This window comes from Agelaius tricolor, unplaced genomic scaffold (assembly GCF_023055355.1).
Source record: "Agelaius tricolor isolate 1412-34295 unplaced genomic scaffold, bAgeTri1.0.p SCAF_5, whole genome shotgun sequence".
Lineage (NCBI taxonomy): Eukaryota > Metazoa > Chordata > Aves > Passeriformes > Icteridae > Agelaius > Agelaius tricolor.
This window is the reverse complement of record NW_027269265.1, coordinates 6,272,320-6,285,831: the sequence shown is the minus strand read 5'-3', so window position 1 is coordinate 6,285,831 and position 13,512 is coordinate 6,272,320. Positions and strand designations below refer to the sequence as shown.

The 13,512-nt window shown below is 45.7% G+C and overlaps 1 protein-coding gene across 1 annotated transcript in view; it reads right to left on the bottom strand.

Moving 5' to 3' along the window:
• The window catches only part of PRKCH (protein kinase C eta), a 113,667-nt gene that overhangs the window by 54,359 nt on the left and 45,796 nt on the right, over window positions 1–13,512 (bottom strand). Inside the window, exons 3-9 of the mRNA XM_071426232.1 lie at window positions 13,024–13,174; window positions 12,181–12,215; window positions 11,143–11,231; window positions 9,415–9,544; window positions 8,421–8,548; window positions 6,145–6,288; window positions 5,211–5,384 (exon numbers count right to left, since the gene is read on the bottom strand). Coding sequence (XP_071282333.1) covers window positions 5,211–5,384; window positions 6,145–6,288; window positions 8,421–8,548; window positions 9,415–9,544; window positions 11,143–11,231; window positions 12,181–12,215; window positions 13,024–13,174 — 851 coding nt within the window. The remainder of the gene's footprint in view (window positions 1–5,210; window positions 5,385–6,144; window positions 6,289–8,420; window positions 8,549–9,414; window positions 9,545–11,142; window positions 11,232–12,180; window positions 12,216–13,023; window positions 13,175–13,512) is intronic.

The window sequence follows — 13,512 nt, the reverse complement described above, 5'->3', positions numbered from 1 at the left end:
AGTGGAGATGTGGAGAAGCCTTCCCCTTCCATGCTGAGAGCATGCCATGAGCCCTCAGCCAGAAATGGGGACAAAAAGCTGAGTGCCAAACAGCAGCTGCCCTCGTAAAACGGGAGCAGTTCCATGATTGTGCTGTCCTGGAGTCCCAGGCCAGTCCTGCCTGGCTTGAAGAGCACCCCTGCTCATCATTGTCTTGAAGGACACTCGTTATAGAAAATCACAGCCTGCTGCCAAGTGCTCCTGTCTCACTATTTTTGGAACAACAGGGGCAGGCTCTGAGCCTCAGCAACTGTCAGCAGAGCCAGAGGGAAAGCAAATCCATATAATGATCAGGCTGGCTGACAGGGACAGTGCTGGGAACAGCATTGCCTGGGGGACAGTCCCCTGGAAGGACCCTTTGGTCATGAGAAAAGGGATAAGGGCAATAAACCCAAAACCAGAAGCTATTCAACACTATTGGCATGGGAAGCTGATCTCCCCCAGCCCTGTTCATTCTCATGCATATGAGTGGAGACAAAAGGATTTAAAAGCAAACCACCTGTGCAGGAAGGATGGCTCCTAAACCCCTAAGACAGGACCTGCTTACTGCAAACTGATTTTAATTAAAACATTCCAGGATTCACATTCCCCAGGATTATATTACTGACTTAGCTATTTATACCTATAGCCTCTTTCACCCCTCCTAGGACAGTATTGTTGAGGTGTTGGATGACACCAGGGTCAGGTAAAAGGAAACAAACACTTTTTGATGCTTGTCACCCCCAATGAAGGATCCACAATTATCCACAGGTCCCAGCACCTGTCAGCAACTCACAGATTACTAGAGCACAAGCATAATCCTCTCTGGCACTAAAGAATTATTCTAAGGCCCTAGAAAAAGCAGAGGTAAATGGCTTAGGCAAGGTGGAAAGCTGCCAGGGCAAGTCCTTCAATTAAAAAAAAAAATAGAATTTAAAAAAACAGAGAGGTGGAAAGACCTCCCACAGATGCAGCTGAAGCAAGATTTAAACTTCCCCCCTGCAATGGAGCATCTGGACTCCTTCCTTGCCTTTCATAGGAAAGGAATCCAGAGGTGCAAGTCCAAAACTGCCCAGCCCAGTGCTGGGCACACAGATGGCTACATCCAGCCTCTGCCAGCCTGCTGAGCTGCTGATATTTCATCTTTACACTCTGAAAACTGTGACCCACAGCAGGCAGGGACAGCCCTTGCAGCTCCTACCACCTAGTGGCTGCAGGATTCAGCCCGATGGAGCAGGGAGGCTGCCTGGAGTCCACCCTGGGCAAATAAAGCTGCCCTTGCTGGAGGGCATCACTGAAGCTGCAGCTGAGACTAAGGCAGGCTCACACTGAGCACAGAGGCAGCACAAGAGAACAGAAAACCTTTCTGAAAACCATCAGGGGCTAATGTAAGCTCAGAAAAAGCTCAGCCAGCTCTAAAATAGGCAAGCAGAGGTAGCAGCAGTACAGATGAGCTCAGGTCATTACCTGCTTTGGGTACTTGTGCCTGCTCAGCTAATCAGGGAATCACAGAATGGTTTGGGTTGGAAGGGATGTTAAAGATTATCTGATTACAACCCTCCTCTCCTGTACAGGGACACCTTTCACTAGATCAGGTTGCTCAGAGCTTCATCCAGCCTGGCCTTGGACACTTCCAGAAATGGGGCACCCCTGGAATAATGCTGCATTCCTGGCACCACATGGCATCACACTGTGCAGCACAGACATGTCCCAGGCTGATAAAGTCACCCCCAGGCTGCTTAAGCCAGGGGAAGAATTTGCTGCTTCGGGTGGGATATTGTAAAAGAAAGAACTCAAGTGGCTCTGGATCCAGCCAAATTCTCAGATCCTGTGAGTGCTCTGTCCTCAAACTGCAACAGCATCTCAGGTGCTTCCAAGAGCCTTCCTTTGGAGTTTCCATTATTTCCTCCTGAACTGGGATGGGGGAGGCTGTAACTGGACACCCCTGTGTCAGGTGCAGCCTCAACAGTGCCAGGCAGAATGGATGATGACTCTTCCAAGTTCCTGAAGCAGCCTGGTCCATAATTTAGCTCACATTCCATGGGGCTGCACTGCTGGCTCAGACTGAACCTGGCACCTACCACTAGCCCTGTCTGCCTCCCAGCTGGGCTTCTCCTCTGCCAGTCAGTCCCAGCTTGTCCTGATCTTATGGGATCAGGCATTGACTTGGCCTTGACAAATGGTAAGAGGCTTCAAAATGGCTTTCAAGAGGCTTTGAAAAATTCCAAAAGGCAGGCCCTGTAGGTCATTATGTATCCAGGATCTCCATGGCAGACTGGAGTTGTGGGGTTTTTTTTATAACATGAACCATTAATACCACATTTTAAGTGTCTGGGCTGTAACTGTGATATGTGATGTGGTTTTCATGTAATTGCAAACTGGGTATTTGTGCTACCATGCTCCCAAATCCATAAATTTTTAAATATGGCTGCAGGATGACATTTCGAGTAAGTGGTTACTCTTTTTATATCTATAATGGTTTATATGGATAGATATCTTTTTCTGCCAAGGTCTTGTTAATGGAGGGGATATCCCCATGCCATAAAAACAATAAACAGAAACCCCAAGTTTGTATCAGCCTGGTTAAGCCTTCCTGGAAGGATGTGACCAGTGAATACCCTGCTGTTGCAATAATTTCTCTGCTATAGCAAAGGGGTTTAATTGTGTTATTGTAAGCAATTTAAACCTGGTTGTTCTGGACTGAAGTTGGTGTCACTGAGTGCAGACCAGGGGCAAAAGATGTCATGAAACACTTTAATTTGAAATCTGCATTTTTTTGGTTAAAAATGCTTCCCTTTTCTGTGTTGTTTATCAGCAGAGGGGAAGCGGGATTCAAGTGAAAGAGGAACCCAGGAAAGACTGGAAATAGCAGGGTCCTGCTACACAAGCACCACTCCTTTGGCACCATTTCAAGGGGTGACCAGCTCTGTGTTCAGGGCACCAGGGGCTGAGGGGTTCTTGCCTCTGCTCCTCTGATGACAAGCTGGTCCAGAAACTCCTGTTCCAGGCTGCTCTACTGTTTAGCAACCCCCTTTTAATTTCCAGTCTAACTGTACCCATGGCCAGTCTAGACTCATTTAATCTTAACCAGCATCTTGACAGCTTTGTTTCCCTCCTCAGTGCTTGACATCTGCAGACATCAATCAGATCCTCTTTTTGCTTTCAGTTTGCTAGTCTAAACAGGCTGAGTTCTCCCCTTTTCTTCCTCTTTGCAAAAGACTCTGCAGTTACTTCAGCAGCCCAGAAGAGCTTGCCTGCACCCACAGCAGACTGTGTTCAGTTTTTTTGAACATGACAAACAGTTGCTCACACAGTGACCTTGAATCCTCCCTGAGTTCATAAGAAGCACTCTGCACAGCCCAGGAGCACACTTGCTGTTCTCACATCCACACTGCAAATTTAGTAAGCAAAGCCATAGCAAAGGCCATAGCAATGAGTGGCAAAGTCCACATTTGACCTCAAACAGAACACATCAATACTGGACATTCCTGATATTTCAGGAAAGCCATTACAAGTTGAAATATCACAAAAAAAAAGCTTCTTTGGTTACTAGTGACAACAGTGAGCTTTAAGTTTCATTTCTGCTATACAGCACAGCTGCTCTGTGAACCATGTGAGCTGTGCATTAAATAAAACCCAGCACAAACCACTCATTTCTATTAGATGAGTCTACCCAAAGGCTCCACCCTAAATGAGCACAGCTCTTCACCTCCATAGCTGACTGTTGCATCACCCCAGTGAAAAGAGAAATGGGTGGGTGGCTGAATACATTTGTCTGCTCTTTTTTTGTTTTTTTTAAGGTATTTTGGGTTTATGTAGGAGGAGCAAAGCTGCAATTAAAAGGGCAAGTTTCTCCTACTTCTTGTAAGAGGAAAACAAACTCCACTGCCCTTTAGCAAAGAACAAAATACAACTGGAAAGGAGCCTAGGCAGTTTTGAAGAGCTACACTGCATGAAATGCTTTGGTCCTAATAACAGCTTAGCTGAGGGATTCCCAAATTCACCTTGCCATACATGGCTGTGGCCACTGCCTCCATCTCAGCCACTCCTCCCTCCACCACCCACACCAGCAAGAGGCTCCCAGCACCAGCACACACCAGATGAGGCTCCCAGCCAGGCACTCAGGCCAGGTCCTGTCCTCCACCTAGGTACACAGGGCACAAGGGACAGCAATGCTGCCATCTGTCTGCCCAACACAAAAAGAAATACCAACCATACATGGATCTGACTCAGTGTCCACCCCTGTCAGGCAGACCCTTTCCAGTAACCCCTAAAGGATCTTTTGTTCAGTTCTGAGCAGTCTACAAAGGCTGGCAGAGACTGGAGGCTACCTCCAGTTCCAAGTGCAAATCTTAAAGTTTGCAGAAAACTCAATGCAAATACAGCCTTGTTAAAAATTCAAGCAGCAACAGAGCAGAGCCTGAGATCCCAGAGCAACCAGAGGACACTGCAGGTGTGCAGACATTTGCATTTGGAAACGTTCAATGGCACAGAGATGTTTCTAGGGAAGACACAAAGAAAAGCTTTGTGCCCTACCAGTTTGTTAGGGAGCTCAGAAAAGGCCAGGATTTTGTTTGCCAAATGCCCAGCAGATGTCAGAGGTGCAATACAGCACAGTGCTCTGTTCATCCCTGCCACGGATATACTTTATGAAAAATCCTTTTGCTAGGATTTTTCTCCTGAGAAGCTGAGAGGCCTCAGAAACGAAATGTAAACAATAATTATCTGCTGCTGTGGAATGCAACAGGTGCATCTTTGATTGGTCTTGATGTGGTTGTTTTTAATTAATGGCCAATCACAGTCCAGCTGTCTCAAACTCTCTGGTCAGTCACAAGATTTTCTTATCATTCCATTCCATTCCATTCCAGCTTTCTGATGGAATCCCTTCTATTTCTTTAGTACAGTTTTTTGTATATAATTTTCTTTTAATATAATATATATATATATATCATAAAATAATAAATCAGCCTTCTGAAACGTGGAGTCAAGATTCTCATCTCTTCCCATGTCGGGGTTGCCTGCAAATTCTACATTTGGTGACCCCAAGTGAGGAACATTGCCACACATCCTTGAGCAGAGAGGTTTCTCCTGGGTCTGAGGTGGACACTGATAACAGGCCAGGGGACAAAGCAAGGTTCCTCATGGCAACCAGTGCTAGGTGGAAGGCTGGCCACTGCCTGGGCTGCACTTACAGGAGTCTGGAAGCAGCAGTAGAGCTTGGTGAGGAAGGGGTGGTTCCTGGATAAGGAGAGGATGCGCTTCTCGGTCATGGTACACTCGACGTCATCATCCTGGAGAATGACATCCTTCTTCAGCACCTTCACTGCATACAGCTCCCCACTCTCTTTTATCTTGGCAAGCATCACCTAAAACCAAAAGCAAGGTGAATGGCAAGGGCTGAGCCCTCTGTGTCTGAGCAGCACAGAGCCTCTCACACCTTCCCAGGCTGGCAATGTCACTCATCTCACGACCAGGCTTGTGTACCAAAGTGAGTCAGCCTGTCAGCATGGGCATCAGTGTACAATCAATGACACACAGCACTGCCTGCAGCAGGCTGCTCTGGACAGACATGCCCACATGCTGCTCCTGTCTGGCACAGGGCTGCCTGGTTGAAGGTCACCCACTGTGCCAGCACAAACTGCCTGAGCAGGGCCTTTCTTTCCACCTCCCTCCTCAGTTATAAAACTCAAACACACTCTTTCACACACTCTTTCACATCTTCCTGGCAAAGCAGAGAAACAAAACCACCATCTCACCACATTTGAAACCACTGCCTTGTTGCCTTTAAAGGAAAAGTCTATACATGCTCCAAGAAATGCTGCCCAAACAGTTGTTAACACACACTTGCAGCTCCTGGTATAGGCCCTGGCATGCAGCTGTTCCTTCAGGTGCTAACTTCTTTTTTGTGATAGCCAGTTCTTCACTTTGTTGTCAGCTTTCTTTCTCTTCTCTTTTCTCCCTGCTCTCTGTAACCAACTTTGTTGCACAAAGCAAGTACCACTTAGGACTTGCTCTGGAGTACCACTGGACAGCCTGTGTAGCATGTTATGAAATCACTTCAGCTGCCTTGGGGCTTCTTAAATAAGGAATGTGGTTTCTCACAAAATAGCCAGGAATAACTCTCACCTTTCCAAAGCTCCCCTTTCCCAACACACGAAGGAAGGTTAAGTCTTTGATCCCGAGTTTGCTTGCTGAGGTTTCAGTAATGGTGTTGCCATCCTTCAGGCTGCCTTTTCCCTGATGTTTCAATGTAGATCTGGAAACCAGTTTCTGTGGATGAAAGCAAAGAAGGATCAGCCTGCAGAGGAATTGTACTTCTCATTCAAAGGTGCTCACAGGTAGTCAATCCACCAACCAGGCTATCTGGGGCCTTTCCAGGGGCACTTTATGGCTGCAGAGACAGAAAGTTGTGTTGGTAGAATCACACAGCTGCCACATGTGACCAGCCAAACTCAGCACTGCTCAGGACTGTGCTGACATCTCAAGACCAGCTCCTGATATGGCATTTTGGGCTGTACACCCACTGCCCAGCACATCCCAGATAATCACAGAATATGCTGAGTTTGGAAGGGACCCATAAGGATCATCAAGCCCAACTCCAGGCCCTGCACAGGACCATCCCCAAGAGTGAAGAGGCAAGGTTGACTCTCTCCATCCTTACTCCCCACAAAAAATTGAAGAGAATGAGTGGAGAAATCCAAGTCTTCTATCTACCCGCAAAGTAAGGAGGACTGCATCATTTCTGCAATAGGCAAAGGGCTGTGGAGATTTAGAACTCTAGCAGATCTCATTTGAATTTCTTATGTTTCTACTTGATTTTAAGACTCTCACTCAAAGCCCAGCTCCGTGGGACCCCAACTTCAAAACACGTCTCTTTTCCACATTTGGGCTGCTGGCTTGCTCCACCACTCCAAATCTGATGGAAAGCTGTTCATTCCCATGCCAGCAGTGAGGTGCTGCATATTCAGGAGTTGTACCAGTATCAGCTCACATTTCTAGAGCTCCTAATTTTGAAGTCAGAAAGATCAAGCCAACCTCCAGTGCCCTCTGCTCACAGCTCTCCAGCTATGCAGGTGCATACAAACAAGCACTTCAATGCAGTTTATTGGTCTGGACAAAGTCACAGGGACTTCGTGAGCTCCATCTTGTGACTACTTTGGTGAACAGCAAAGTTCCTTCTGCACAGGAGACTCGTCACCATGAGCAAAGAAGCAAGAGCAGCCACAGAAACACAGAGAGGTTTGTGTTGGAAGGGATCTTCAAGATCATTTAGTTCCAAATCCCTGCCGTGGTCAGGGACACCTTCCACTAGACCAGGTTTCTCAAAACCCCATCCAACCTGATCTTAAACACTTCCAGGGATTGGGCATCCACAACTTCTCTGAGCAACCAGTGGCAGGGCCTGACCAGGCTCATAGTAAAGAATTTCTTCCTAATGTATTATTTAAACCCACCCTCATTCATCTTAAAGCCATTCAGGGCTGTCCTTACAGCACAGTCTGAGCATTTTCCTAGATCCTTTATGTCATGAATAACAAAAGGTCATTAAACACCAAGCACAGATTTTTTTGTTGTTGTTGTTTTCATCTCCTTTTGATGCGCAGATGATGCAAACAAGCGTTAACAAGTGCTGATTTTTGCAGAATGGAGAAGGGAATATGGGATTTCCCTGTAACTCCCAGGATAACTGCTACAAGGGGAAGAGCAAGGATAAGAATTTGCTACAAACCAACTGAAATCAAAAGGGGCAGCACAGCCTAATGAGCCTGCTAGGTTGATACAGCCTGATGTGGTTGATCAGCATAGCTGGCCAATTGTATCCAAAGATTTACCACATCTGGAAATTATGGTTTGGGTTTTAATATTTTTTTTTGTTATGTTAACAGGGACTACAGATTTTTGGCCAGGGATGTAGTGAAGAGTGAAATGGTTTCCCCAAAATCACACAGAAGAAGTAACAAAGCTGGGAAAAGAACTAAGCTTCTTCTTGAGCTCTTTTGCTCTATCACAACCCATGCATGCAGATAGCATTTGTACTTGCAGTAAAAAAAAAAGCGTGGCATGAATCATATTGTTCACTAATTAGTCACAAATCATATTGATCACTAATTAGTCAGGGGGTCTTATTCTGCTCTCATTTGTGATAAGCAGATGAAAGTGTGTTAAGGAGTCACAGCACTGTGAGACACAAGCACATTGCAAAGCAACACCTATAGATTAAAACCTGGATGTCAGATATCCGTTTTCCAGGTGAGGCCCTTGCCACAAGCCACAGACCTGCTCCTGCAGTCCCCCACCCAACATTACCTGTCCTATGGGAAACCTCTGCCCCCTCCTACACCCATAGAAAGACTCAGTTGTAAATGTTCTAAATAGAGAAGGAAAAAAAAAGAAATACTCACTGAATTTGGAGAAATGCTTCCTGGCTGCAGACCCATGCAGGCCAAGGTTTTGGCAAGCTCTGCTGAGTTCACCCCACAGTTTGGAGCAACATTTGCTTGGCATCGGATGTGGACGTTCATTTTACAGACTGACAGGGGCAATGGAAAGTAAAAGCAAAGGAACAATTAAAATAACTTGGAGGGATTTACTGCTGAGAAACAATTTACCAATTCTGCTTCAGGAAATACACCCATCTGGGCCTACCCTTCATCTTTAAACTAGAGGGATTTTTGCCACTGATGTAAGAAGCAAAATTACGATTCTTGTAAGAGAATAAACTCCTGAAAACCAGGAACAGACTCCAAACTCTCCAAGCAGGATGCCATTATTGCCTAAAGCTTTTCATAAGCACATATTTTTGAGGTGCAAAACTACCATTGCAGCTATGTCTGTAAGTACAATTAATATTTATAATGCCACAGAATTCGCAACAAACGTCCCTTGCATTTTCCTGCATCTAATTTTAAAGGCAGTGTTCAGTGGGGAAAAAAATCATTACTGCTCTAACTCATGGGCACACACACACCCTCTTGTGGGAGATGAAGGCAAGGATTTTACAGTCTGGATCACTGAAACAAAAACTTAACACCAGAACATTCTTAGTCATCAATTAATAGGCAGAGTAGTCAGCCTAAAGCAATGACCTTTTTTTCCCCTCAGATGCCTTTTCACTGCCTTATCTCATTAGCTCAGGAAAAACCTTCAGGTAAAGGGGAAATACAAATGCAGGAAGCAAAATACTTTTAATAATGCAAGTGAAACAAAGTGCAAAGGAGAGTCCTTCTGGCAGGCAGAGATGAAAAAGGAGATCAGCCTTTTTTTCAAACTCTTACAAAGATAAATATTCATCACTCAGCTTTCTCCTGAAGGTTGCACAAATCAAGCCCACACAGTGCATCAAGAGTCTAAAAATAAATGTATTTTGTGAAGAGGCAACAGAGAGAAGCTGCTCACTTTTACACTGCAGACCCTGTCGCAGGATCCCCCAGAGCAAGGAGCCACAGTGGTCACAGAATGTCGGGACTTTGTAGTTGTGGATGCCAAATTTATGAGGAATGTTGATCCCAAACCTCTGTTCAGTCACCTGCAGCACCAAAAGGAAAGAACAGGTTTAAAATTCAAACATATATTTATAAGCTGGTGTTCATTTGCATACAGGCATTTGAGTGCAAATCTAAGAAAATAATTTCAAGTCAGAAAAATGTCCCAATCCATCACCTCACTGAGGTTTACAGCAAGTGAATACTGAATTAACAGCCTCACCTGCTGTGAGCCAGCCCTGCTTTCCTTGCTGGCCAGGCCAGACTACCTGGAAAAGCAGATTTTAAAAGAAGGGATCCCTAGCCAATTCTAAATTCTTAAAGACAAGTTAGAATTGGAATACCTCAAAACAAACCAATCCCACTGCAGTGTGAGTTACAGCGTTTCTTAATCACACAGTTTCAAAATTATTGACTTGCATACTATGTGCAAAAACATGTAACTTTAGGTCAAACTGTTGATTTTAATAAATTTAATGCAGAACTGCTTTCACAGCTCCTCCTAAAATTCTCATTCCTCTTTTTGCCCTCTTTGTAACTAACAGCCTTTCAGGCACACATTTCGATTTATCACTTGCACTCATCCCCTTTTTAACCTTGTTCTTTTCCAATTGTAAATCATTCAGATCTCAAGGGCACCTTTAAAAAAATGTTTCAATGGCTGAAGAAAGCAGTCCCCATTTAGCATATTCATCACTTTTGACTTAGTTTCTCAACATGCAGATCCTGGAAAGCTGAGGCGGAACCCACAACTCTATTAAAGAAAAGTCAGGGGTGTGACTGGAACAAGAAGTTCAAGGTGAGTGGTGCCTCCTCACTTCTGGCTTCTTTTAAAGTAGTTTAAATGTGTCATAAAACCTTCATAATCCCAAGAGAGGGGTGAGGACATTCACTATTTAACTTGCACTCTACCCTTAGGCTTCTTAACTCATTTCCATCTGGCTTGTCAAGGGGTCATTTTAAGGAGTTCAGCTCAGCAGTTTGGAGGCAAGAAATAACAAAGGCAATTGCATGGCACAAAACACAGAGCTGCCTCGTGAATAAACAGATTTGATTTGATTTTTCCTCAGTTATTGAACCATTTCCAGCTCCAGAAATGAGACATGCAATGCACAGGGCAGTGTTAGGTGGGGATGTTACTCCCATCAAACACGGCCAAAACCAGCAGGAAGGAAAACCTTCAGAAACACAAGTTATGCAAGAGTTCTTTATTACAATGTATTTCATACAGCAAGGGTGTGGAGCAACAACTAAATGAGCCCTTCAGGCAATCAGAAAAGAAAAAAGAGGGAAAACAAAGACCAATGGTTGGCCAGAGAAATCCACATTAAGAACTGGACTCCAGATTTTGATTGCACCACAGTTAATCATGCAAGAAAATCACCAAGGAAAACACTGTATTTGCTACTTATTGATGTCTTCCAGTGAAGATATCCTGACTTCTTAAACCATGTGCTAGTCCAAACAATTAATGGCATCGACAGAACAACAGGATGACATTGCATGGCTTTTAAGCAGGTCCCTCTCACCCTTACCCACTTATAAACCCATGAATAAAATAACATAAAGTAAATTCTCTTACAGGACAACCCCAGCAACCCAGACAAAATCTGATGACCCAAAATAACCAACATGACTTTACCTTGAGATCATTCTTGCTGGCATTGTTTTGGCACGTGCAAGCTGTGACAATGAGGTGATGGCAGCGCTTGTGTACAACACAGGTGCACACTGAAATAAAAGAGGCACACTGAAAAGAGCCCTTGGAAGACTCAGAACACATCAATCCACCAGCTGGGCTCCTTAAGGCTCAGCTGCATCATCAGCACACAATACAGATGTGAAAAATAATTGGTGGCTTGGAATTTACAACAGATCTGGAGATGTATCTTCAACCTACTGCAACAAAAAATTCTGCACTGGATCATTCTAGATCAGTCTAGAAAACAGTTGCTTATATCAAATATGGGTGATGGACACAAAAACAACTACGTAGCTTCTAAAATACTCAAAAATGCTGTTGAAATAATTATCCAGTGAAGAGTGTTTCACACAGCACTATCCATTTGTTTACATGCAGATTCCTTTCACAGGACACCAGTGCCCTACTATACTGCCCAGGAACAGGCTATGTTAGGCTAATCTGAATGGCCATGAAGCAGGCAGTTCTGGGAAAAAGGGAAAGGCAAAATAAAGGGAAAGGCAGAACAATAACTAAATGCAAACAAGCACCACATACATCTCCACACCCAGTCAACCAAACTCTGCATTCAGGCAGAAGTGCTGTGCCAGCCCACGAAGTGCAAACTCCCAAATTTTACTTTGTTGAAGTTCATAGGGAGAGAAAGGAGGGTGGCCATTTCAGCAGGGTACTTTGTGTCCCAATACCAGCTGAGCACTGTCCTGAAGGGACCCTGGGTGCCTCAAGCCCAGCTGAGTGTTGCATGTAGCAACTGAGTGGACCTGCAAAGGGTGAAACAGCAACCAGGCACGCAGGGGTTTGCAGGAATGTCAGTGGCAAACCTGACAGAGGCTCAAAAGTACAGTCTGGCTGCCTGGGGAGGAAGAGGAGTGGGGACTCCAGAGCAGCTCACAGCTGCAGGATGTCCCAGCAGCATGGGAAAGCACTCCCAAAGCAGCACATCCCACACACACACCACGCAGGAGCAGAGCACCTTACCTTGGCACTGGTATCCCTGCTTCCCAAACACGCCCCTGGCCAAGAGAAAACATGGACACAGTTCAATGGGAAGGATGGTCATCTTGCAGATTGTTTACAGAGGGCAGAGCCAAAATGCAGAAGGATCCCAAATTATCAGATCCCATGGCAGAGCTGCCCAGCAGTAGGGGTGCAATCCAGCCCAGGGGTGTGAGAGCACAGGAAAGCACTGCACAGGCACGGCTCACAGGGCAGGCTGTCAACATGCCTGTATTCCCCATATTCCCCCTCACTCTCATTTCTCAGATACCTCACTTCATTACAACACACACCATACATATTACACTGATCCCAGCAGCCCACACCCTGTTATTATTTCTCCCACTCCATGTTCTTTTGAGGCATATCTAGGTTTTTCTCCTTGCTCTGACTACTCCTCCACGTGCATCACTTCACACCTCTCTGATGGCTTTTCTGTTCTCAGGAATTTTCTCTAAACTTTCAAGCAACTGTTTTTTTTTTTTCCTCAGTGTAATCTCAACACTCCACTCCAGTGAGTTGGGTCTTTCTTCACGTTGCTTCATATTTTTTTTCCCCTTGAAATAAGGGGAATAATCTGTGGTTACAAGGGAGGGACACTGCCACATCCCCACACCAACACAGTTTGCTTTCAGCATCCAAGATACACATCACCTCTGGCCTCTCTGCAGCATAAATGTACCCTCCCAAACCTCATAGCCAAAGGCATCACATCAGAGGCCCTGGGTAAAGTCCTAAGTGACATTCAGGACTGGGGGGGGTGCCTTGTCCCCACAAGACAAAGCACTGGGGAGCCCTGTGCCAGGGTGTTTGGGCTGCTCTTACCAGATGAACTCCCTGCAGTGAGAGCAGTAGGTGGGCTGTCTCAGGTAGGTGGCCATGAACTTGTGCCCGTTGACCTGGTGCACCCGCCTGCGCATCGCCCGCTGCCGCTTCCGAGTCAGGTTCTTGAAGATCCGGTCCCTCTGCAGGGTCCCTGTGCAGGGGGAGGAGGAGAAAAAAGGACAACAAAACATTGAGGTCATCACACACAGTTCTTGCTTCTGGTGTTGCTACAGCATTCAGTATGGACCCTCAGCCTAAGGAGGATGTGGACCCAGAGGTGGCCATGGAGATGATGCCAGGGCTGGAGCCGCTCTGCTGTGAAGAGAGGCTGGAAGAGCTGGGACTGGTCAGCCTGGAGAAGAGACGGCTCTGGAGAGACCTTAGAGCTCCTTCCAGTGCCTGAAGGGGGCTACAGGAGAGCTGGAGAGGGACTTTTGACAAGGCCATGGAGTGACAGGACAAGGGGGAATGGCTTCACACTGAAAGACA